This window comes from Chaetodon auriga, chromosome 4 (assembly GCF_051107435.1).
Source record: "Chaetodon auriga isolate fChaAug3 chromosome 4, fChaAug3.hap1, whole genome shotgun sequence".
NCBI classification, from domain to species: Eukaryota; Metazoa; Chordata; class Actinopteri; order Chaetodontiformes; family Chaetodontidae; genus Chaetodon; species Chaetodon auriga.
Window position 1 is genome coordinate 11,244,906 of NC_135077.1, and position 26,905 is coordinate 11,271,810.

The window sequence follows — 26,905 nt, forward strand, 5'->3', positions numbered from 1 at the left end:
AGATCTTGTAATGGATAAGACAGAATTAAAATTAGAGCCATTTGGGTAGTTGTATAAGTCTGTGGTTTAAAAATGTTGATATCTTCCCTTAGTCACTTAAGCAGTGACTTGCTTACATTCTTTATCACAGTTGTGCAAAATTCAACACCAGTACTATGAACGAACGGCAATGCAGCTTTGAAGTTGCTAATTCAGGAAACGGTGTGTGAAGCCAGAGTGTAAATACACAAGCAGAATTTTATGGTTTGCCTGTGCTTAGTTTAATGTTTATGTCTGTTTCTGTATTCCGCTTAGAACGCACATCTAAAATAAAATCATCTACATATACTCATCATTGGACCAATTGAGGGTAACCGTGTTGGACAGTTTATATTGGAGCTAACTTACATATTCATAAAACAGCCGATTTAAAGTCTCCAGTAAACCTGCCTATAGAATGTGGGGGAAAACAACTGAAGCCTCTGGAGAAAACCCACTTGAATAATGGAGGTATATGGACATTCCACATGAGCCTGCAGTGCTTACCACTGTGCATCTGGGCTGCCCATCTGTGTAGTTATCCCATTAGAAAGTGTTTCCAGGCAAGAATTCACATGAGCAACAAGATCATGACCTTAATCAAGATGTTTTTATTTGAAGTGCATATTTTGGTTGCTCTTGACTTGTGATGGGTACTCTTCACTGCATGGGGTGTAATATCATACTATCACGGTTTCATCATCATCATCATACCAGACTCCCTTAATGTTTTGTTAAATTGTGTGAACGTATCCCACCAGTTCTTTTAAATCAGTTAGATTTGAAAGATTTTTAGGACTTTTTGAGTCTTGTCCCGAATGGAATTATGTGCACCTTCTAGTCAATTGCATGATGTAGCAGTTGTAAGTTGCAAGGATTTAGGAAGTAAGACAGAGATATGTGATTATTCATTTGTTATCTTATGCAATGATACTTCTATTTTGTGACTTGCGCATTATACAGTGTTACTTTTTAATCTTTAGAATTGCATTGACCCCACTGTATTGTTTGTGATTTATTGCTTTACCAGTAAATGGGGAAAACTGTACAGACACTTAGGCGTTTTATTTCTGGAGTACGCTGGAATGATTAATGAACCAAGACAACTAAAGTATTATTTACACCAACACACAAAACAAGAAACCTAATTAACAACAAAGCTACAATTTGGCAAGCATTCCCTGCCAAACTCAGCAGGCACAGTGTCTGCAGGCTAGTGACGAATTGACCAGTGAGAATGCCGCTTTCTAGCACTGAAAACAATTGCTAAACAGCAATTTTTGAAACAAGTAGTACGATCTCCCCCTGTGTAACGTTCATTTAAGTTCTACTTTTCAGTGTATTGGTATTAACTAATTGCATGACGAATTAGATGTGAAGGCAGAATGTTGGAAACTCCTCTCAATGTAATTCAGTGATGCAGTTTGTCGCTGATACTCATACAGTATAAAATGACCGTACGCTGGATTAAGGTTGAAGTGCATCTGTGATGATCACTAATAGTGTGGAGTTAGCTCGGTAATGTACATAAGCCATGAAAGCAACCAGCCAGAGAGAGCTGTTGTTGGACTGAGAGGCTTCATTTACTGGAATCAGTGTGCACCATTGCTGACCCGTTGCCTAGCAAACTCAAGTCGCCTGCCATCTTCAAACACATACTTTGTTGATCATAATAAATTACTATTTTAACATTACTATTTTGATGAAGTGGTGATGAAATTAGCTGCTGTAAACAGTAAAGAATATGCATGTTCGTAATACTCTACTATGCTGCAGCTACAAGTTTTTATTTCAAAACTGCCTGACTGAATTCAGTTTATCAGTGTCTCGCCAAGAGGAATACAATGTTTATGCAAATGCGTGTGCTGTGCTTTCTTTTTTTGAATAAATCCTAAAAAAACTTTAGCAGATGGCCCATTTTCCTCTCTGTGTATTGTGTCATTCAGAACCTTTTGAAACATCACCATCCTTCCCAAAAAGTCAGTCCTGGGGCAGAAGGAAACAGTTGTTAGAGATATACAGGAAATAAACACAGGAACATGACAGTACACAATGCGTGCTTCAGCTGTAGGTACTATACATCCATTTATAACCACACAGGACAGTACACGTACACACAAAGGCACACAAAACTCCTTGACAACACACACACACACAGATAGAGACAAGTGGAAGAGCTAATACCAATGATATTGAGATTTTCCAGTTAAAGTACAATGCAGAAACAATAAATTGCCTGTGTTATCGCTTTTTAGCAAAATTCTGAACTCGCCTCTTTATTTGCATTTTATTTCTCTCCCACAGTAAATAAATCATTTTCTATTCTCCCTCTGTCTTCTTTTGTTCCTCTCATGAATCAGTCACAGAGTTGTACACAGCAGATGGCGGGACATCTCACAAACTTCAACACTGAAATGTGACTCAGTCACTTCACCAAAAACATGTTGGTTGAGCAAAACAAAATGTTGGAATCTGTGGAGGTTCAGGAGAGCCAGTGGAAAGCTGAGCGATCAATGCTCAGCAGCGTGGACTGTCACATACAGCGTTCTGTCTGTTATATTTAAGTTGAACCTCTATGATAATGATGACAGCATTTATGTTTGAATGAGCCACGTCTCCTAATTTTCCTCCATATCATTCATCATCATTGTCAGCAGCATGAATTTCATCAGGGCTGCAGCTAATGATTATTCTCATTTTAAATTAATGTGTTTATTTAGATTTTTCGATTATTCATTTAATCATTTTGTGTATAGAATGTCAGAAAACAGTGTATTCTTTTGTTCGTCTGACGGTTCAAAACCCAGAAATATTAATTATTATATAAAACTGAGAAAAGCAGCAAATCCTGTCTGAAAACAAATAACAAATACAATAAATAAATAGTTGAAAATTACATTTCTGGCGAACAACTGGAATTAATCACCACCTTAATTCCGGCTCTATATTTTATGTTCTTCAAATGTTCAAAATGACATTAAACATAACATTATTTGAATAATATTGTCATTGTCAACCATCATGAACTGTGAATTTGAATAGGCAGTCAGTTTGTTTCAACTATGAAACATTTCCAATTTCGTAATAGCTGACACAGCTATGATGACTTTGCACTTATTATATACATATTCCTACGTTTATGTTTTTATTGATATTATTAATATTAAAATACACACAGATATGACCAAATGGAAGTGCTAACAACAATAACATGATGTGATTTCTTTCTGTTAAAATATGATGCAAAACCAATAAATTGCCTGTGCAGTCGCTTCTTCAAAAACATCTCATTTTCTATTGTCCCTCTGTCTTCTTTTGCTTTGCTCGTGCATCAGTCACACACTTACACACACACACAGAGCTGTACGCAGCAGATGGCAGGACATCTCTCAAAATACAACAACTGAAATGTGACTCATGCTCTCCACAAAAAAACATGTTGGCTGAACAAAACAGATTTGAGCGAGAGAAAGATTTTACCCTTCGTCTGAAAAAGGCTGACTTGTGTTGTGGGAATACTTTGGAATTTGGGGAGGGTCAGGGAACACCGGGGAAGGCTGACTGACCACCGCTCAGTAGCATAGACAGTGACGTGGAGCTGATACGCAGAGCTTAAAAGTCATGAAAAGCTACTGTCAGACTCTGTTTCTCTGAGGGACTCTGTTGGAGCTTTGATAGTCACTAGAAGCACATTTACGGCCCCTTGAGAGAGCCATTGTGCAGGTACCTGTTCTTCAGCAGAGCTAGCAGCTCGACTACAAGAAGATCTCAGCTAGAGTCAGTACATAGCCAGGCCCTAGATATCTTTTTAACAACTGAATACAAGTTCTCGTTCATATACGACATTGTATTTCTGCTGGTGCTTATCATTCTTGCTAATGCAAGAGCAACCAGCAGCTATGTGAAAAAAAACCAAAACAAAACAAAAAAAAAACTGGGGCTAGAAGAAAAACATGATCATAACGTGCCAACAAGAATCTACACTGAACAAAATTATAAACACAACACTTTTGTTTTTGCTCCCATTTTTCATGAGCTGAACTCAAAGATCTAAAACATTTTCTATATACACATCAAGACCATTTCTCTCAAATATTGTTCACAAGTCTGTCTAAATCTGTTAGTGAGCACTTCTCCTTTGCCGAGATAATCCATCCCGCCTCACAGGTGTGGCATAACAAGATGCTGATTAGACAGCATGATTATTAAGGTGTGCCTTAGGCTGGCCACAATAAAAGGCCACTCTGAAATGTTCAGTTTTATCACACAGCACAATGCCACAGATGTTGTAAGTTTTGAGGGAGTGTGCAATTGGCATGCTGACTGCAGGAATGTCCACCAGAGCTGTTGCCCATGAATTGAATGTTCATTTCTCTACCATAAGCCGTCTCCAAAGGCGTTTGAGACAATTTGGCAGTACATCCAACCGGCCTCACAACCGCAGACCACGTGTAACCACACCAGCCCAGGACCTCCACATCCAGCATGTTCACCTCTAAGATCGTCTGAGACCAGCCACCCGGACAGCTGCTGCTACAATCAGTTTGCATAACCAAAGAATTTCTGCACAAACTGTCAGAAACCGTCTCAGGGAAGCTCATCTGCATGCTCGTCGTCCTCATCGGGTCTCGACCTGACTGCAGTTCGTCAGTGGGCAAATGCTCACATTTGATGGCGTCTGGCACATTGAAGAGGTGTTCTCTTCACAGATGAATCCCAGTTTTCACTGTTCAGGGCAGATGGCAGAGTGTGGCGTCATGTGAGTGAGCGGTTTGCTGATGTCAATGTTGTGGATCGAGTGGCCCATGGTGGCGGTGGGGTTAGGGTAAGGGCAGGCGTATGTTATGGACAGCAAACACAGGTACATTTTATTGGTGGCATTTTGAATGCACAGAGATACTGTGATGAGATCCTGAGGCCCACTGTTGTGCCATTAATCCATGACCATCACCTCATGTTGCGGCGTGATAATGCACAACCCCGTGTTGCAAGGATCTGTACCCAATTCCTGGAAGCTGAAAACATCCCAGTTCTTGCATGGCCACCATACTCACCGGACATGTCACCCATTGAGCATGTTTGGGATGCTCTGGATCGGTGTATACAACAGCATGTTCCAGTTCCTGCCAATATCCAGCAACTTCGCACAGCCATTGAAGAGGAGTGGACCAACATTCCACAGGCCACAATCAACACCCTGATCAAATGGTCTATTGTGTATATAGAAAATGTTTTAGATCTTTGAGTTGAGCTCATGAAAAATGGGAGCAAAAACAAAATTGTTGTGTTTATATTTTTGTTCAGTGTATTTTATTGTGTGTACAGTGAAAAACCTTACGCCATAAGCACCAGTTGAAGGCTAATATCTCATACCAATGATCATGTGTGATGCATTAGTGTTACACTTGCACTTGTACTTGTTAAATAGTAACATTGACTCTTCTTGACTTCTTCATTGACAAGAAGATGTGTTGTTTACATGATCTCAGCCAGACCAAGGTGGAGGCACTGCGACAATAATGAATGGGAGAGACTTTATTCATCTCAGAAATGTATCCCCAGATGACATTCTGGATCACCACATAACATTTGTTTCTAAACTGTGGAGTTGAATGTGCTGAATAATGACATAATGGGTGACAGTCGTACGACAGATGACTGTCTCTCAGCTGTTTCTGTTTTGCTTTGTGAGATATGTTTAGAATTTTATTTTGCTTCCTGCTTCCCTGTGTTTTTTACAGGTTCTGAAGGTTATATTAAAGTTGTATTCATGTTGTGGTTACATTACAAATTCAGTGTGTATGACGATGAACTTATATAGAGTTTTACTGAAGCTTTCATTGACAGGGTCATGACATTTACAGAGATTTCCACCAACAATAAACTCCATCACATGAGTCACCAGAGCATTCACTGTCTCTGGCAGTGATATAATAGCATTGTGTTCTGTGATTTGCATGTTTTGCTGTCAGTCTGCTGTCAGTTGAGCCTCTATTGTACAATCTTGATACCGAAAAGGCTGGGACGCTGTATAAAACAAATACAACAGAATGATGAGATTTGCTAATCCTTTTTGACATATACTCAATTGAAAACAGAACAACAACATTATATTTAGTGACCATGTATTGACAATTGTGTAGCTTGCTAATAGGCAGTGGAAAATTAGGGTCAGCTTTGGCATCTGTACCCATAATATCTACAGATTCAAGATGTGACAATCTTCTTTGACACCACCTTGTGTGCGCAAGTGCAGCTCTTACTTTGATCAATGGAGTGTTCCGGTTCAGTGCAGGCTCGCGTCTCAGCTGTGTCTCATGGGGGTAACTGCAACCAGGGGCATTTATTTACATTTCAAGTCTATTTTTCCGACAATATATGCATAAACATGAGGATGATGCCCACGTTTTACAACCTAGGCTGGTGAGAAAGTGCTGCTCTCTCTCTCAGCATCATCAATTTTACTTTTTGTTCGTGTCTGTCCAGAACATTTTGGGGTGGTTTGTTTTATGGTTTTAACCATGGTGAGGTGGCTGTTTCATTTCTTGATCCCGAGTCATCCATGCTGGCATTTTACTGCCGTGCTGTGATGTAACTCCCCCAACATCTCCTACTTTCACCGCCCCCTGATGACCAGCCTGCATATTACTGATCTTGTGTATCCACCGTTGGAAATGGATGTAGACATGATCAGCCAAACCTATTTGTTAATTCACGATTTGCATTGTGCAAATATTTTCTAGTTCCATTGTACAGCGGTTATTGTTTTGCCAGAAGTAAATGAAGTCTGTAACTCTGAATTCATCGCTCCTCTCCATCCCATCCCTCAAACCATACAGTATGTGTAATGTAGAAAATGTCAGAACAGAGAAATTACATGCATCATTCCCTCTGGTTCTGTCAAACTGCGGTGCATGACAGACTGATGAGTTGACAGACACACAAAGCTTGATTCATTGTTCCTCTCCAGATTTCCTCGTGGGGGACAAAAATGTAATGACACCAGCATAAGTGAAGGCCTGAAAGTTCTCTGAATCCAAAGGTCCACGCTCTTTGGAGAGAACTATAATGTTTGGGTTGTGGTTTCATCAGTAGTGCCAGGTTGCCAGATTTCCTATTGTTCATCCATCTTAACTCACTGTGTGTAGTATTAAAGGCCTCTGGCCCAGATCTGTCATTCTTATTCACATTCTTTATTCCCTTCTGCCTCATCGACATTGGCAGTAGACTGGGCCAGTCCCAGCTGGCCCGTTCTGAAATTGCTTACTGTAGAAACAGAACCCCACAGTACAACAGACTGCTACCCCCATGCCAGCTGTTCAGACCTCAAATTCACCTGATATAACCCCACTGAGCTTAAGGGTTTTAAAAACCTGCAATGAAAAAAAATTCCAAGTTAAAGGGCAGATTGTCTAAAGAACTGAACAGTTGAGACTCGTATTGCAGAACTCGCCTCCATCTCTGGAGTTTGTCTTTTCACTTCTGTGACTTCTGGTTTTGCTGTTTTCTACAATACAGAGATGTGACTCTTCAGAAGGTACTTGGATTAGCTGGAGGAGTTGTCCTTCAGGTTAATTTTGTCTCCACCTCTCACCCCTCAAAAGCTCCACTGAATGACAACTAGTTATGCAAATGAAGAAACACATTACAACTCTCCCTGAATTTACTGCCGCTTCTCTCAATAAGTTTGCAGAGATAAATTGTAATGGTGGAGTTAATTAAGGAAGTTAATTACAGAAATTTAAGGTTAAAGAGGTGGCCAGCCATTAAATTGATGGGTTGTTGGAATTGTTGACTGTGCTTTGTTTTATTTGAAGTGTAGAGCTGAGATTTACTGACCGTCAACAGTGCCTGAGCATCTACGAAACCTTGTTTTGGGGACGGACATTTTTGTCTGGGCTTCATTTTATTTTGTAGAAATGTCTGTGAGGAATGAGTATTGGTACAAATGTCACAATGAAATATGGTCTCTGTGAGTACTTACTTTTGATTGGTTAAAGGTCATTTGATAAGGCAGGAGTAATCCATCACAAAAAAAAGAGAGAGGCAGAGGCAAGACACACCGGCCACGTACAGAAGACACAGTGCTGCCCTAGAAGGGCTTCTGTCGTCATTAGAAACTCTTCTCGTGTATGTGCTGTCTTAGCAACCTGTCGGCTTTGCAGGAATAACATGCGTCCTCAGCTATTCGCCGTGTCTTCTTGGGCAAATGTAGTGTCCATGTATCTGTGTGTGTGCGTGTGTGTGTGTGTGTGTGTGTGTGTGTGTGTGTGTGTGTGTGTGAACAGTCACAGTTGATACAAGATTTTCACAGCAAAACACTCTTCTAATCTTTGATCTGCTTTTGTTTCCTACAGAGACCATGACGACCGCCACCTCCCCCATCCTGTTGAAATGGGACCCTAAGAGTCTTGAGATCCGCACCCTCACTGTGGAGAGGCTTCTGGAGCCCCTGGTCACACAGGTAGTCCTGTTAACTCTGTGATGCAAATGTTAAAAAAGAAGAGTGGCCAAATCATTGAAGTGTGACAGATAACCATCAAGTTGATTAATGTTTTTTAATATTCATACGAACGCTAGATAAGAACTAAAGAACCAACCAAGCAATGAACCAAGAGACTCGTTTGGAAGTCTGATGGTGTGAATGATGATGGACCAATAAACCCAAGACACTTGTTACAGCTCAGCATGGGACCAAAATGGATTAGTTTCTGATTGCACTTTTGCTGGATCACTTGTTACAAAGATGCTAAACTGATTTGGGTTACTGCCAAGGTCTTTGGCTCATTGCCAGTGACTTTGTTTGGCTTTCCAGCTCAACAGATGGCTGAACATGACTTCGGTCACCGTGGCTCACTGTGACAGTCTGTGACAAGGGTTGGATATCATTTAGATTTTGTATGTTCTGATTCAGATTCTGGAATTTGTTTATTGAATCCGGCCCAAATTTGACCATATCCTGGTTCAGATTACAGTCATATTATTTGAGGAGAAAAAAGCCCATGCATGTCTGCCTGCATGTAAGTAACATCCACCTGTAGCTTCTGCAGATTTAGGCTTCTATTACAGAATTTCCAGACTCAGAGCATGTGCAAAATTTTTGAATGATTTTGGATTTTTCATACTGTCTTACGAGAAGCTGAATGTACCATCAACTGGATTGCAACAGTAACTGATTCCAGTGCCAAACATTTAATCCTTACATATTAATTTCCACACTGTGCTTCCATAAAGAAAAACTCAATGTCTACCTGAAAGGTACTGGTGGAAAAAAACTTTCAGAAATTTAAAATCTTTCCTCTGCTTTGGGAAATAGATTAAACTCTATACGCTTAAGAAACTTGGCTGGCAAAGATGTTTACTGCTCGGCATGATGTCACTGTCCCCATCTGGAGCAGTACCAGAGACTGGCACATTCCCAGTGATGGCTCTAATGTGATCACTGGGTGTACCAGCAGCCTCCCCCCATGGTGTGATGTTCTTTGATAGGCTGCGATGTGCCTTTAATTGGAAGTTTTTAGTCAAACCCCTTTCTTTTAACCTAATGCATGGTCTGCAATGTAGCAATGGCATCTTCTGTGTGATCTCTGTCCATACATCAGTTTTTGGTGGAGCCAAGTCTTCTGTTGCTCCTATATCACAATATGTTTCCAGTTGCGATGTGTATTACCTCAAGTTCTAAATTCTTGAGAATGCTTTACAATGCTATTTTTTCCTCCGTTCTGTTTCACTCTGTTAGGCTAATGTCAGTGTCTGTTTGATGGATTTTTTGCTGGAGGATGTTTCTTTATACCAGTCTGCAGACAGAAGATACCCTGTGGTACATTGCATTTTCCCTTGTGTTCCCTTGTATTCATTCATTCTTTGTCAAGCCACGGGTACTTTGCTCTCTATTCATAGTGAGGGCCTGCATGGATTTCAGATTCCAACCAAAACTCAACCTGGCTTCACAAGCTTGTTTCACAAAAGACATCTTGACATGTCACAGTCGGAAAAGCACAGGTGTAATAATTGATGAATTCCATTTCAGGCTCCTGGTTCTGTGCATGCTGACTGACTATCATGCTGTCACGGCTTACTGGGGCACTTGAATATAACAGAGCCATTGTTAATGTTATTAATAACATCCGTGACAACTAACTGAACTTTCAGCCACTTAAGGTCAGTGAATAGATGCCGTTGTTTCACATGATACATTAAATTTTTAGCGGCTCCTGACGAGCTGTCCCAACAATTCTAGCCAGATGTGGGGGATGTAACACGTGTAACGACATGCTGAGCGCCCCTCCCGGCAAACCAAAACCTCACCTGTCCCTGATACTGCAGTTTTTTGCTACTCAGAACTGCAGAAGTTGCTGAGTAAGCAGGTTTCTATCAAAGACCCGGCTCCTTTTAACACATTCCGATGCAAGTGTTTACATGGTAATAGAATAACAGAGCACTCCTCTTCAACTTTCCCTTGAATCCGACTACAAAGTGAAGCAGACTTATTCACAGTAGTAGCTAAACACTGACTCCAGGTGGGACTGTACCTATTTATTCCAGAAAGACATCCTCGGCAGCGATCCCATTTCTCCAGGATGGCTTAATAAAGCTGCTTCATTGCAGGTAGTGGCTGACCCACTGACAGTGGTGAATATTAGATATGGGAAGGCTGGATTTACTCACAGCCTGACTCAGAACCCAGCCTGTTTACTCCCCTAGAGAATGTTTGTTGCGATTGTAGTCTTTTTGCGAGCGTTACTTTTCACAGCAGCAGTGCACAGCCCTTTTATTTTACCTATTGTCAACTTTTTATTTGTGCTTGCTGGGAACAAGTGATTAATATGGTGTCTGGGTGTATGTCAACTTGCATGCTGAACCCTCATAAAACCACTTGTTTCAAAATCATCACTTAGGAGCAGGACTCCCCACTCCGTCTGCTTACATTATTTGCAAATCTGATTCCAGTCCCTCTTGATACTGATTAATTTGTTTATTAAACTAGGACAGGTTAATCAGTTAATCATTCAAAGTTTATAAAATGAGAGGAACACATGAATGCTTCATAACATTTGCCCCTTACTTTTTAAAACTTATTCCATGGTGTTACATGGATACCCTTGAAACACTTTGGTAAACAACAAAATACAAAAAGCTGTTGTGCAGTTACACTTGAAATTCCATTTATGTTGTTGTCCAAATAAGAAATCAAAGTGCTTGAATCAACAATTAAAATCTTCAGCATTACAAACATAAGCAATTGATCTTATTGCCATTGAATAAAATGTCTTTGCAAGTTATTATCCTATACTATCCTATTCTTATGTTCAGACCATATCTGATGGCATTGGTAAAGAATCCTCCTTTAGGTCTTTTGAGTCATCGGACTTCAAGTAAAATCATGGCTCATTTATGTTAAAGTTCAAGTTGACTTGCAACCCTTTTTGATATTGTCGAGTCAAGGCTGATTCAGGTTTAGGTCATGTGACTCTCGTCCATGCTTCGTGCAGTGCCATCTATTCCAACACAGTGATGCAGACTGAACATTTCTCCAGTGCTATGATGTTCATGTCAATGTCAAATGAATGCCGTGAAGCTTTCGAATAACATCTGCGCAAGCATTCATCGCTTGGTGAATCTGCTAAGACAGCACAGTACATGGCAGCACGTGATGCTGCATTTTTTTAAACTGCTCTGAACAAATCTAACATGCTTCAGTGTAATTCACAATCATCCTTGTGACCATAACTGCACGACTTGCTTGCCTGCTTTTTTATAGCTTGTTTTTTTCCTGAAACAGCTCCTTTTGTGCTTGTCCTGTAGCATAGACAAATTTAAGTTCATAAAAAATCTGAAAGTATATACAATAAAAGCACATCAAGAGATGGCTGGATCAGAGCAGAAGTTGAGAATGTGTCTCACTCCTGATTCATTTTATTGGATTTCTAAGCATGAATTATTGCCGACCATCAAACATCACCATCCGTCTCCTTATCCCTGCCTGTATAACTTTATGGGTTTTGGGCTTATTTGCTTTAATTGGATTACATAAAAACTTCCACTGCACCACCATTACTGTTTGCTTGGAAGAAAACCCAGACATGCATTTTTCAATTGGCATCATCGCTCTAGTTTGAATAGCATTGGCATCAGATATCTGAACAAACCCACCCTAATGAAATGAGTATGGGTGAGCCCAGATTTGCAGGTAGACAGTTGTTAAAGTCCAACCCAGCTGGTTGTCAATCAGACTTGCATTGCGAGTCTCAGCCACATCCTATGTTTGTTCTCATGAGTGGTCATCAAAGTGACAGGTAGGTAATTGCTTAATGTTAGTGGAACAAAAGGCTGATGAGCTTCCTCTGTTAACACAGGCATCATTATTCCTTTCTATAGCAGCGCCTGACAGCCCTTGCTGCAAATTATGTGTCTGACCACCAAACTCATTTTTATTTCAAAAAGGATGCGTCTTCCCCTTGACATTTTAATTTCTTTTTATTGAAATCAACTTTGCTGTTCTTGCAGCAGTGATGCCTGAACTAATTCAGACAGCTTCATTCTGAGTGAGTCTAAATTCCCTCCACAATCTGTATCTTTCTTTGGTCCTTTCATCTGAATGTTGCCTTTCCGAATTGATGGATATTACAGTTAATAATCATTCATCATCTACCGCACAGTAACAGTAAAACGCTGCATCAAAGATGATATTGCAGCCAAATCCATTCACCACACACCTATGGGAATGAGCACTATAGCTAACTACGGTCGTTCATCTTTTCTGCAATTGCCTTGGAAGTGTGAAGCATTTTCGGATATGAACAAGACACTGTGATTGTTTTTCCTGTCAATTTGGATGATTCAGTGTTTTTGGACGGAATAAAACGTTGCCTCAGGAGGATAGACAAACAGGCTCACTCTGACATTGCTTGAGATAGGAGGCTCATTTATCATGACCAAGCTTTTCTCACCCCTGCAAGAGTACTGGGCAAGCCTATAGCTAATAATACTGAGGGGCTTACTTTATCACTGTGTATGAAGGCAGCGTGCCTCTGATATAGTAAACATTTTTTAAACTGCAGGCAATAGCAATATTTTTTGAAAGAATTATAGGGAAGTAGCCTTGAGAGGCAGGTAGGGAAAAAAAAACATGCACTATAAGTTGGGCCTCATTTACTATAGTCTAGACTTTATGTATGTTGGTATGGGAGTGTTGGAGCCAAGAGCAGAAACAAGCTGGCCGGAATGGTATACATGGGCATAAAAAGTGGGAAGGCTTTGATATAACCACAGAAAATGATGACAGAATTTGAAACATCAGCTTTTACTGTCTTCACTCACAAGCGGGCAGTGGATACCCTCATGCCGTGTTCTTTTGGCTCTTGAGGTCTTTCTATATGTACATATGAAAATGAAACTTTGAATTAAACTTTAATGTGAAGATTTAACTTTGGAAGACATAGTTGTTGGCTTCTGGGGGATGGGGATCAACTGCTGACCCCCATCAGGCATTTGTAATGTGTATGTGTGGTCTTGACAGTTGAAGGTAACATTTCATATGCCAGTTAAAGAAATGACTTACACTGCTTGCTTTTATTCCCTTTATTGTAGGAAACATTATACAATCCTTTATGAAAGGAGAGAATATATTGAAGCTGTTCCGCCATTCTTTTGTCCAACATTTCTGATGGACTAATTCCTCTCCTGCCAGTGAATGTAATAGCAAATTTTGGTTGATAATACATATATTTGTCTGAAACAAACAGGCAGCCTCTTCATTATATGCCCTAGTGTAGAATACAGTACAATGAATCTGAAATGAAGTCAGTAATTATTTAACAATGCTTGTTTTAATTATCAGAAATTTAAAGGCAATGTTACATATTGTCACATTATTTAACATTTTTGGCATACTCGTGCATGTGGGTGTATCTAAACAGTCTAAATCATAAAGATTGAACTTTTTAATAAACAAATCAAGCTACCACATAAATTGTGTCACATTAGTTATGCATCATTGCACATGTTGCATATGACAAATAGACATTGTGTCTGCTGTACAGGCTAATATTGACTCCATGTCAGTTTATTATGGTGTACTGACATTGAGCCTTAACCAGGCATTCCATGTGTCTTGGGGGTTGTCCTGCTGATACAGTCAATTTGGATTTGTCCTGTGTTAAAGTGTGCTGATACCAGAACTTGCAACTCTCACATCATGTAGTTTACCCACTGTAATCGTCTCACAGCAGGAGCTACTAATGAGGTAAAACCCCTCCAACCCAAATATTCAGGGTGAGAGGTGTTTCAAGGCTTTATCAAAGCTTGCATGTCTACTGTCAAACCCGATTTTATCAGAGAAAAGAGTTTTTCTCCTCTACCTCTCTCTGTCTCCCTCCCTCCCTCACAAACATTGAATGTATGTGTTTTATCTTTTCATGGCTGTGTTCGCTTATTTAGTCTTTGCTTCCACTTCTTGCTCACCCATTCCATTTCATCTTAACTTGTAATTTACTTTCGAAGAACGACTATAAATATCCCAATTCCAAAAAAAAAAAAAAAAAAGCACAGACAGCCAGCAGAATTCTTTTAATGAGCTAGTCAACAGGAGTTGTCCTGTTGTTGTTGGCAGTTCCACCAAAGAGATTTTTCCCCAATATTTTTTTAAAGCATAGATTAGAGAAAAGCCAGAAAATTTTTTACAGATTTGTGTAGCAGAACTTTTTTTCCTTTTTCCTACCCCATTAATTATTACACAGTCCCTCTGATTTATGCTGTGAACCCTTTGAGGGGCCTGACCAGTAGGTAGGAAATCACCACTGTATATAAAATAAAGATCTACTTCCAACTTGACCAGCCACATCAGTAAAATGCTGCTTACACACTGATGCTCTCATAATGTCATAAATAATAATATATCACTCACAGGGGCCATTTTTCTGCAGAATGGGTACTTTTATTTTGATTGTACTTTTTACATTGTTGTATTTGTACTTTCACTTAAGTAAAGATCTGAGTGTGTCTTCCACCACTGATCTACCATTTAGTAAATCAACTACTGGCCCTCTATTTAATTATTTTAAGGAAAGCCCAAAGGATGCAATGCAAATACTCGTTTTGCTTTCCTTTTCTTAAAGCCTGTCTTGCAAAGACTATCATCTTCTGCCATAAAACACTCCTGACTCTAACAATTATTGTCTGTTTTCTTCTGCCTTGAAATTGTCGATAAATTTTATTCAAGATGAATCCGCAGTCTGAATTTGGAGTACTGCATAATGACTAATTACTGTCAAAGGTCTTTGTGTGCTGAGGCTGTTTAATTATTATGCAGTTGGATGCAGCAGCTATGGCTTTCTTTTACAGTTGGTCTTTGAATTTGAGTTCTCGTTATTGTGATGTGCGTCGTAGCATTCCCAGCTGAACGATGGTCAAACTCTTCAACTGATGGTTCACAAAGTTTTATTCATGAGAAGATCTATGAAAGAAGCAAAAAAAAAATAAAAAATGTTACCATCCTTTCATATATGATAAACAGCCTTTTACAGTATAGCTTTGCAATATTTAACAAAACTAAAATAGTGTATTTATTTATGTTCCAATCATGAAATTATCACTTTAACCGCTATGACAATCTCCGATAGAGTGCTAAAGTTAAACATTTTAACTTAAAACAAATTATCTAAACACAGATTTCATGCTTCTTAGGTACCTGCACACCCCAAAATATCTGCCTTTTAGAACAATAGGAATGCGTGTAATGATGCTAGTACAGCAGTAAGTTAGTAATCTTGAGAGCCAAAGGACACAAGCATAAAACTCTTCTAAACTCTAAAAGAATATCACAATATCACTTAACATTAAACATAGCATGAAATGAAATTATGACAAACCTTGTGCCTTTATCAGACAGGTGCTAAACTAATAAAATATCTTCATTTTAATGTTAGACACTCTTACGCCAAGCTAAAACCGCTTCCTGTCTACAGTGCAGTTTATTTTTTATTTATATCCCCTGCTTTCACAATGAATATCTTAAATAATTGGACAAATATTGATCTAATTTTCAGGAAACACTGTTAAGATGAACAAACAAAACAAAAGAAAACAATAACCACCAATCATATTACAGGTCATTTACATGCATGCCAATTAGATTATATTGATGCTCAATAAAAAGTCTTGTCTGATGTTTTCCATTTAGCAAACAAGATGAATACTCTAACCATACTTTTTTTTTTCCACTGTTGGTGTAAGTGCACTATCTGTAGCTATCGTAAAATCCAAGTGAGACTTACTTGGAAGAATTTGTATATTTTACGTTTGTTATTTTATATGCTGCCTTTATGTAATATTTAATCTGTCAGCCTGACATATCTGGTAATCCCCAAAGAAAAAGTTTTAGCTCTTAGAAGGTTAAAACATGACCTGAGTACCACTTGTACAAAACAAAGTGGATTTACCCCCTGATCTCTTCGCCCTAATTCCGCCTCTTGGACGGGATTTCCACCATTGGGATGTTTGGCCGTGGACATTCTGCCTCCATTTGAGGCAGAGAAGAGCCTCTCTTGTTGCACTGACTGTCTGCTTTGCCAGACCAGAGAGAGCTATCAAGACATGTCCTAGTTAAGGTTCCTTCTTTTTGGGGCTTCTGTTTCACCTGGTTTCTTTTGAAACTCTAACATGGATTCATTCATGGTGAGTACCTCGTCAGTGCAGCTTTTTTCTCTTAATGAATGTCTTTGAAGATTCTATTTATCCAGGTCATGGTACTTCAAAGCTCTTTACAAAAGCAACTGGACTTGCTTGAGGTTCTTGAAGATGTTTCTCCTCTCATCCAAAAGGCTTCTGCAGTTCTAACTGACTGGTGGGCATCTATCCTCATGCAGGGTCATTCACACCTTCTGAGTTGTTAGGGTCATGTGACCCTGTGACGATGGCTGGGTGTGTCAGTGACTCACACGTGACCTCAATGACCTCAAAGGTATGAATGACCCTGTGAGAGGATAAATGCCTGGGACTACCCTGGAGTCAGTTAAAACTGAACAAGCCTTTTGAATGAGAGGCGAAACATCTTCTGGAACCTCAGGCATCTCTTAATGAATGTTTGATAGCAGAGGCCATCTCTTATGTATTAGTTCTGTGTCTCAACAGAGCTGGAAGGTGGTCTCCTCTACATGCACAACCAATTCTGGACCAGTGCTGCATGAAGTTTTTCAAATGTGAATAATTAACAGTTATAAACTGTGTGTATACACTGATAATACTGCAGGTCTTTGATTCTCTTTCATTGTCACAACAGTAAAAGTGAATACTGGCTTGATAATGAAGGCCTTTAGGAACAAGTCCTGCTTTCAAGCACTGAATGAAAGCGTGAGGTTACCAAATATAGTGAATTGGCAGACAGCATAACATGAGTAAAGTGCTTAATGTGTTGCTGCTTGTCAGTATTTACATGAATCGTTGATTAGTTGGGGTTTTGGGGTACATGGGAAAAGGTGGATATATCCTTATCCTTCTCTTAGTTTTCTCAGCTATTAACTTGAAAGCTTTTTTTTCTTGTCATATTGGCATATTCAACTTCACAGCTTGGTAACAGGCTAGCAGGGCACCTGAAAGGCAGAGTTGACTGTCAGCAGTGTGTGCTTTAACCCCCTTTGTTTTTGTATACCATGCAAACCCAACATTTGGCTCCTAGTATTGGCACCTGACACACATACACACATGCACACTCTAGTCGAGGGGCTTAACATAAAGGGAGGGGAGACGACGGCGGCAAGGGGATTAAGGCTTCACGCTGCATCACTGTCATAATCCATTAAGCTAGCGGAAAAGGAGGAAGCCTGGACCTCAAACAGACACTTTTTGGAGGCAGGAAGGGATGCTATACTTCTCATTGAAACCACAGAACAGAAGCTCTCAAAGTTGGGTCATATTGGGCACTGCCACTGAAGATGAACCAAGTTTGGAGAGGAGTCCTAATTTACACTGTACAGAGTCAGCTTGTCAAAAACAATAGCATCTTAATTTTTTGGGGAAAAAGAATAGCTTCTGATTTTACTTAACGACTATGGCCTAGAAACAACATCTATTGCAGTCATGCCATTTTCAGATAGTGTCAAGTATTGTCTGGGTCTCGGATGTATTGAAGCAATGGATCTAGCTCGTCTTCCACTTCATGTTTGAAAGCTAAGTACTGAAAAAAAAGGGGGAAAAACTGGATTTGGAGATGTGAAGTCCTCCACTCTTCATACTCTTTTATATCCCTTGTTTGAATTTGGAGGACAGAATTTCTAAGAGGCTTTGAACCCTTTGAGAAGCGGTGATGTTCAAAGGCAGTCTGGAACCCCTGCTTCCTGGCATGCTATTCATCGGACACTTGCCACGTTACAGGAAGCAATCCTTAATTTAAGTTTGAAGGGAGAGGCAGGGAAATCAATTGGACAGCTGGAAAAACGGTGACATCTTGCCAAAGTATGGTTTAGTTTTCCAAGATTTTGTTTTCCACAATAACAAATATGGTGTAATACTTACACGACTGAAAGAGTTGAATTTTTAATCTCGAGATTGCAATAATGAGAAATCCACCCTAAAACATAAATCATATTGTTGGTGAAATTCAAAAGTCAAGTGTGTAGGATTTAGTGGCATATTGGGGTGAGGTTACATATTGCAACCAACTGAATACCCCTCGCCTCCCCCTCCCTTTCCAGGTGTCTAGGAGAACCTACAGGTCATGAAAGCACACTTCTTATTTTCAGGCGATTATATGCTAATGAAAACATACTTCCATTTTTGCCAATAGGTCCCCCTAAATCTTACACACTGGTCCTTTAAATCTATGTTGATTTAACATGCAAGCACCATGAATAAAATAACACTCCGCTCTACACTATTTTTGGGGACATTATGCAATGCATGTGACGCATTTGTTGCCTCAGTTGGTCCTCCTGCATCACATGATGATCGCAACAATACCTTGGTTCTCAGATGTTTCTGGTGACTCACACACCTGCTCAACTGAGAATGTTTAGCATTTATCTTTGTTTGCCTTTTGTCGAGACCAAAAACATATTACTTACACAATACCACTTGCTGATGATATATAGGGTGACAGTATAGTGACCGGCTATTTGAGGTTGAGAATTTACTCTCACTTTTACTTTAAATGTTGACTTTATATCTATTTTCCAGGACCATATTTTCTCTTAGATCTAGTGGACTGCACTTGCCATGAGTACTTGCGTGATTCCCTTTTGTCAAACCTTTGCCCATGTGAAGGTCTAGTGTTCAAAAGCTCAGCTTAATCATACTTGGATTGGACCCAAAGCGTGTTGAGCCTTCTATTTTGTATTTCTGTTTTTCATTCATTCATTCATTCATTCATTCATTCATTCATTCATCTTCTATACCCGCGCATCCCTTTCGGGGTTGCGGGGGGCTAGAGCCTATCCCAGCTGGCAATGGGCGAGAGGCGGGGTACACCCTGAACCGGTCGCCAGCTGATTGCAGGGCTATTTCTGTTTTCTCTCTTAGAAAATAAAGACTTTATTATATCAGTCTTCACCCTCACAAAATAACAGAAACGACTGCAGCTGGCCAGTGTGTTCATTTCTCAGTTAAACTGGCAGTAACCTCACAGCAGTTTGGCTCTCTGGGGATCTCTATTGTTAACATGTTGCTGAAAATCACAGCAGTATTGTTTCACTTCAGTTCAACATGTGAGCTCTGTACGATTGCAGTGCAGGAATTTCCTTGCACATGCATCTCGTTCTTCATGTGTGAGATTGCTTACACCTGGCATCAACGTGTTTCTCGGGTGATCAGGTCATAATTGGACAGTTCTAAGTACATGAGTTCACACCTGGCATTACAATGCGTCTTGTTTCCTTTGGTAAAGACCAGACGCCTTGCTGTTTCTAACCGATGTGGTGGCCTAAAAGGAGTAGCAAACCTGTTTTTAATTCAAAGAAAGAAATAACTTAATGTGTAACATTTGCTGAATTTACACAAATATCCAAATGATTAAGAATCTGTCACACACAGCGTTTCATGAGATTCATGAGACTCAACAACTCACAAACTTGTGTGATTTTTTTTAAGGGGATCTGGGGACTTTCTCAGGGGGTGGTAAAGAAGTAGCCTATACTGCTGAGTCTTCGCTGTATTTGTAAAATTTGAGTTTAATTTCAATAAAACGTTCTTTCATAAATTTTGTGCAAATGATGTGATCAGTTGAAAATGTGCTCAAAGAGCTAGCTGTTAAATGTTGGCAGGTTAAGATACACTTCAGACGCTGATTCGCAGACAGTCTGGTATTGTACGGCGATGCTGCAATGAATCAAACAAACAATGAAAAAACAACTTAATGTATTGCATTTGATGGCAAATTTAGGAAAGCGCAATTGATTTCGAATGTAGCCTTGTAATTGGATCACCCAAAACACATGTTAATGCCAGGTGTAAACAGGGCCTGTTTTCTCGTATTTTGCTTGCTTGGGGCTGTCAGTGCTCTGTCGCTCTCCTTTCTGTAGACACAGAAGTATCAACTAACACACATACACACACACACACAAATACACAGTGCGTTTAAACAGATGACCAGAGAAAGGTGATGATATAGTAAGTAATACTTTATTCTTACATGGTAGTATGATAAGGATTACAGCGGTGTCATTATGCAGAGTGCCCCCTGTTAGCTTCTGTCTTCTCATTACCTCTGTCAGGGCCTTGGGGTCAGTGCTGGATCTTGTGAAACACACTTTCATCTGTCTTCGGGCTGTATCTTCTGACACCTTGCTATGTCAGCATATGGCTTGCCGCAGGGTTCTGAACAGCAGCCATGCACAGATGCTGGTTGTCCACGCTCTCTCTGCTTTTCTACCATAGAAAACACACCCCATCAGAACAGATTGCCTTAGAAACACAAAACACACCTGCTTAGCATTATTTTCACAAGCACAAACTCAACTAGCCCGTATGCTGTCTAGTCAAAAATCAGCCTGACTTTTCTCTGGACCAACAATAAGGCTCTTTTCAAATTTTTCAATAACTAACCGATATCATATAAATTAAGATGGCAACAACCTAAATGAAAAATTCAACCCAGGATTTGGATGCTGCAGCTTTTTTTGTCCAGTTGATTGACAGTGACGTTTAACACAACCTTATAAATAACACTCACAGCAGACCTTTTTGACAGGTGTTCATAATGACATTAATGAGGAGTCCATTTTATTCAAGTGTCCCCGTAAGCCATGACAGTGTGACAGTGAGCCAGCATTCGCAGTACAGGACCCTGAAACTGAAGCAGCTAGATAGATTCACACCTGTGATTCGCCAAGTGTGATGTGTTGTTGAATGTGTGCATGTCCTTATGCTTATATTCAGCTGAGTAAATTCAACTATGATTTTCAAGCATAACTGCATAACTGCATATTTTATTAAAACAGCCTTGGGTGGTTGAAGAAAATCACGTTGCTGTGATGTCACAAGACCTTGTTTGCACGATCCATACATATGAGGCTGCACGAATAAGTTACTGATGAGAAAACATAGTTTGAACCATCTGTCATCTTCAAAGTGATAGGACCATCAAGGCTAAAGTACAGCTCATATCAAGCAATCACTAAACAATTTGCTTTTATCATCAGTGACAAAAGGAAAGCATTCCTTTCTTTCAGACACAAAGCAAAAGCCTGCACACTCCTACATTTCATAACCTTCACAGACTAAACGTTAAAACACTGAAGCTTTTGTTCTTTTCAGTTTTGGCAGAAGTTGTCAGATGCTTCGAAAACACCGGTTATGCCCATGAAATGTATAGATTAATCTACCATTCCATCAAAATCCCTGTTTTTGGTTGTTTTAAAAGTAGCTGAAACAAATTGAATAGCAGCTATCATTAAACATTTCATACCGCCCTCTATTACTTGAACAATTTCTACCCTGGGTTTCGTTCACTTCATCTCTTTTCAGTTAGCAACTCTCAAGGCTGTAATTTTCACAATACTTCTTGATACAGTTTTAGAATTTACCATGTTACAAGCACTTATTCCTCCCACAAGAAAAACTTTTTGTTTAAAGCATTTTTTTATTCAGTGAGAGAGACAGAAAGAGAGACTGTTTCTGCATTCATTATTGAATACTGCCTGTCTCGTGTCTGAGAGCTGTGGGAGCAGCAGAGCAGAGACCAAGGTCACTACTGCATGCCTTGTAATGTTTGACAATCTGTGAACCGGGACGTTATTTTTACAGGTTACTACGATACATTTACAAACCACTTGTGTGCCCATGCAGTTATGCCTCATCAGATATTGTGTAAAACAACACAAACACATACTTTGTTACAGTTGTGGTGCTCTGGACTGATAAAACTGTGACATAATGCCACACAGCAGATGCTGTGGTGGAGATGCTGAGCAGATCTGCAAGTGGAATACAACTGATCCTTTTGAGATCTTCAAAGGACTGTGACAGTGAGGCAGCAGGGGTCTTCCCCCCACTGCTCTGTTATGTGTGTGTAAGAATGGAGAGAGAGGAAGAGGATGAAAGGGAAAGAAGCAGAGAGATTATCTGAGATTCTGCTTGTTTGTATATTTGACTGGGGGCAATATCGGTACAGATTTCAACTAAATGAGACTGAGGAGCCAAAAATCTGTGTTTTTCTAACCACCCTGACATCCTGTATGTATGTGTGCTTTTTAAATTTTGTTTTACTTTATGCCAGACACCCATCCTCTTCCCCTATGACCTATAAAACAGGGTTAACTTGATGCACACTGTCTTATTATTTTACAGAATTCAGAATACCATGAAACAAGCCTCTTTACATGAATAATTTACTTGGCGAGCTCAGCTGCTGGTCCACAGCTCTCCTTCCAATTTTATCTCACATCTATCTCATTGCTGAGCTTTGTATTTACTTTAATTAGTGTTCAATATAAAAATATTGCTTTGGCTCCCTGTAGCCCGTCATTGTCTAATTCTGTATGGACGTTGTATTACTTCAGTTATATAGAGTTGGACCCAGTAATTACCTTAATTTTTTGATAAATATTACATCTTTGCACCTTGTGAACTAGATGATTGAAAGTAAGCCTGGATATTAAATTCTAGTCTGTCATGATGCTTGAGTTCTTGAAGTACTGCAACAAATACTCTTCCAAAACAGACTGTCGACCATAAAGCACAATTTATTAAGTAAAGATTATCGACAAACATAAACCCCTTTTACATCAAGCTAATAACCCACATTGGACACATGGCCAAGTGTGTGGAGTTGTGTAAATGTGTTCCAGTGGCATGCATAAATGGAATCATGATCTGAACTACCACGGTCACCTGCTTTACGAGAGGAATGTAGCAAACACATCGTATCGGCCTGACGATTGGACCTCAGGAGGCACCTCCATGCCTCGATGGGTCTACGCCATGCCTCGATGGGTCAGAGGGGACCTACACAGTATTAGGCAGGTGGTTTTAAAGTTGTAGCTGATCAGTGTAACTAACTGTATTTTACTTATGAACTGTTTACTTTTATACTTGTAGACTGTATACAGTATGTGTATAGTATAGTATAGTATGTAGTCTACACTTTTGAGTATATACGTTCCTTTTTACTGCATTAACCCAGTACTACAGTGCATTTGGTCTGGCTATTATATATGATATCTCCTTGTTTTTCTGATTTGTTATCGCAGATCAGTTCATTTGTTGTCCGATAATGCTTTCACAGTTTCAAAGTTGCTTCCAGGAAAAACTTCAAAGGCCAATTCCTACCTTTATTGGAACTGTGTCTGGCTTACTGCTCAGCTGTGCACCTGCACACATAGTGAGGACAGATGACTGGATTTTTTACTGATGAAATTTTGAATTGTTAAATAGACTGCCTATAATGTATAGGTTTCTCACAGCTAAACATAGGCTGTCAGACACAGTAACTTCAACACACATGATAAACTGAGCTCCAGTGTGTTGCACCTCAAAAGCAAAGCCTTCAGCTGCATGGTGGACGTCGTCACAGATCTTTTGTCTTCCCTGACAGAGATTATGGTTCACCTTACTAACAGTTTCTTGTGGGAGGGGCATGTTGACGAACGAATCTAAGTGGATTACTACTAGCCTTGTGGAGTTGCAGAGTGGAAATGAAGGTTACAGTGGGGGATCATATGCAGAGGATGCCAGTAGAGTTTTAAGTCCTTTGAGTCACTTACTGGAGGTGGCCTGCTGCTTGGGATGCAAAGCCGTTGTGCATATAGTACTGCTGGTATACACGTCCTCTGTTGCTAAAACCGGATCATGTCATCCAAAGTCCAAACCTTATTGTACTTTTATAGTCTCACACTCTCCTTGAAGCCACGTTTTCTGTGGATTGCTGCACTGATTTCTTTTTTCTCACACTTGAAGCCATTTCAGAATGAGATTTGAGAAAGCTTTTATGTGGTTTGTCTTTGAAGTGAACAGCACATCGGATGGCATATATTCTGACATTAGTTGTGAAGATTATGTGAAAACCTCAAGGCATATCATGCAAAAATTAAACCCAAGTCAAATGAGGACTCATTGGCATTTTTACCAAAGAAATAGGCAAATTTAACAAAACTTAGATTCGTTCCCCATGAACTAATCATTGCCTTTTTTCACACACTAGATGAATGGTATTTTTAGATTGTCCTTGGCATCCAAACAAGTTGGTTGAATTTTCCCTTTTTCTCACCTTTTATTCCAAGGTATGCTTGTAATTCTCTCTACAGAGGACAATGTGCCCCAGCTGCTACTTGGATCCAGAGTTTGGCTACTGCATAGGGCTTTGTGGAAGATGTGCAGTGATTTTCAAATGGGTGCAAAATTGTCCTTACAAAACATCAAGTGGCTTAAAGCATGTCCAGCTGAAAAGTGCTACTAGAATTTATTGACCTACTCTGTCTTGCTTTATCAACTATGTATCAAAGTGTCCTGTCATGCCTCAGAAATGAATTAAGTAACCTCAGTGATAGCAAAAAGACGTCTGTGGTGAGAATGATAATGAAGGAGTGGGAGGATCAAACAGAGTATAGGAACATGGGCTAAGAGGGTTACTAATGAGGAAATATTATGGGGAGACTGAAAGTCTATTCCACTCGCAAAGCAGAATGAATGAATGCTGTTCTTAGAAGTTCACCTTGCAAAATGTGCAAATCACTATTGCAGATAACGCTATTGATTCCACTGGTTCTGCTTTTCTACCGAAACATGTTTTATTGCCGCTATCTGTTACATTTCAGGACTGTTCATAACTTAAGAGTAAGTAATATGAGACCTAATATGTTCTTGTGCGGAAAATCAGTGGAGACGCAGAGTCTGGATGAAAGAAAGAATGAAAAAACTTCACAGTTTGCTGAAAATCTATTCAGTAGGACAAATAAACCAAAAAAAAAAAAAAAAAGATGAAAATGTTGGACAACCAGTGGTATAATTTGCGTCATTGTAAGACACAATTCTTCTCCAAAAGTCACCTTGAAGCTTTAAAACTAAGCATGCTTCCAGGAGGTTTTATGAGGTTATTGTTGCCAGCGAGCATGCTGCATGATTGGCAGTGTCAGAACTTGACACAAGCCATGTGACACTTCCTGCTAAACCCCGTCCTCTTTGCTACCGAAAAACTCTTTCAGGTACCAATTTTAACGCTCACTAAGCCTCACTGCTTTGCAAATCAGCACTTGTTAACGTCAGAAGATATTTTAAATAACAGGGTACAATACAAAGAGAACCCAGTCTTCAGTGTAAAAATTCTGAGGTATATTTCTATATGCAGCTCTGCGGGAGCATGGCTGAAGTGTTGTTGCAGGTGCACATGCCAGTTACAGTTCACAGCTTCAGGGACATATATGTGGAAAAACACCTTTGCATATTTTTCCTTAAATGCAAATGTGCAAGTGTATGTAGCTCTCTGCATTTGTATGTTTGTCTTGACTTTGTGTAGTTTGTGTGCAAATGGATGTGCAGTTTGCTGGGGATTAAGCACTCAGTAGTGTCTAATGCGACACACTTGGTGAACACCCAGTGTGTAACATGGCCTCAAGCCATCACAGCAGCCACCTTTTGCAAACTGGTTTCTATACTGTCCTTCTCACAGCTAGGTGGTTGATTCACCCACTTGGAAGAATGAAGAGGACCCCCTCTTGCTTTTGTCCCCTGAGCTTTTGCACACATTATGCACCTTACACATGGGCATAAATGACCACATCAATTATTTAACAGGGAGCATAATGTACAGTATAACACTCACTGCAGGAGGGTGCCAAAGGCTAACAGAATCCCTCAGCAGCTGTGTATGGGTGTGCATGATCATGCATGTGTGGAGCTGGATACATTGGCACACACATGCACACGCCTTTCCCTAATGTTCAGCAGTTAAAGTGCATCACTCATCCGTTGGATGCGAGTCGCAGGGGCTGAAGGCGGAAAATTGAATGGCTACGCAGAGCCACAGGGATTTACTACTGAGTGGAGAGTCCACTGGCCAGTGCTCTGGAGAGGAAAGGCCGCATGGCATTTAATACTATTGATCAGCAATAAAATGGGAGGGCAAGGCACAACATCTCCTTAGACCCGAAGGAAGGTTAGCCTCACCACTGCCGCAGCATAATCACTTACGCATTACCTGACAGCTAAGTCTTAGTGTTGCAGGCCGATGGAAATACGTTGATACATCTTGCTGCTTTTAAGAAAGACAAAAATCAAACATTGTCTGATTCTGTTGAATAGCATAGGACTTAGCATTGTCCAAGGCAACTCTGGATTTGTATGTCCATTTTAGATAAATAGAATAAATCTGTATGCAAAGGCAGTGATACCAACTTGAAATCTTTTTTTTGGGGGGGGGGGGTGAGTTTTGTTCAGTATCATCCCAGCACAGCATTCCAGATGA

General features: G+C 39.9%; 1 protein-coding gene across 2 annotated transcripts in view; it reads left to right on the forward strand.

The window, feature by feature from the left end:
• Positions 1-26,905, forward strand: part of ctnna2 (catenin (cadherin-associated protein), alpha 2) — a 320,502-nt gene that overhangs the window by 19,533 nt on the left and 274,064 nt on the right. Inside the window, exon 2 of one of the 2 annotated variants that reach the window (XM_076727976.1) lies at positions 8,376-8,482. In XM_076727976.1, coding sequence (XP_076584091.1) covers positions 8,381-8,482 — 102 coding nt within the window. In that variant the 5' untranslated portion in view covers positions 8,376-8,380. Of the gene's footprint in view, positions 1-8,375; positions 8,483-16,579; positions 16,693-26,905 lie in introns of those variants that run through there. The other variant, XM_076727977.1, reaches the window with a different exon arrangement.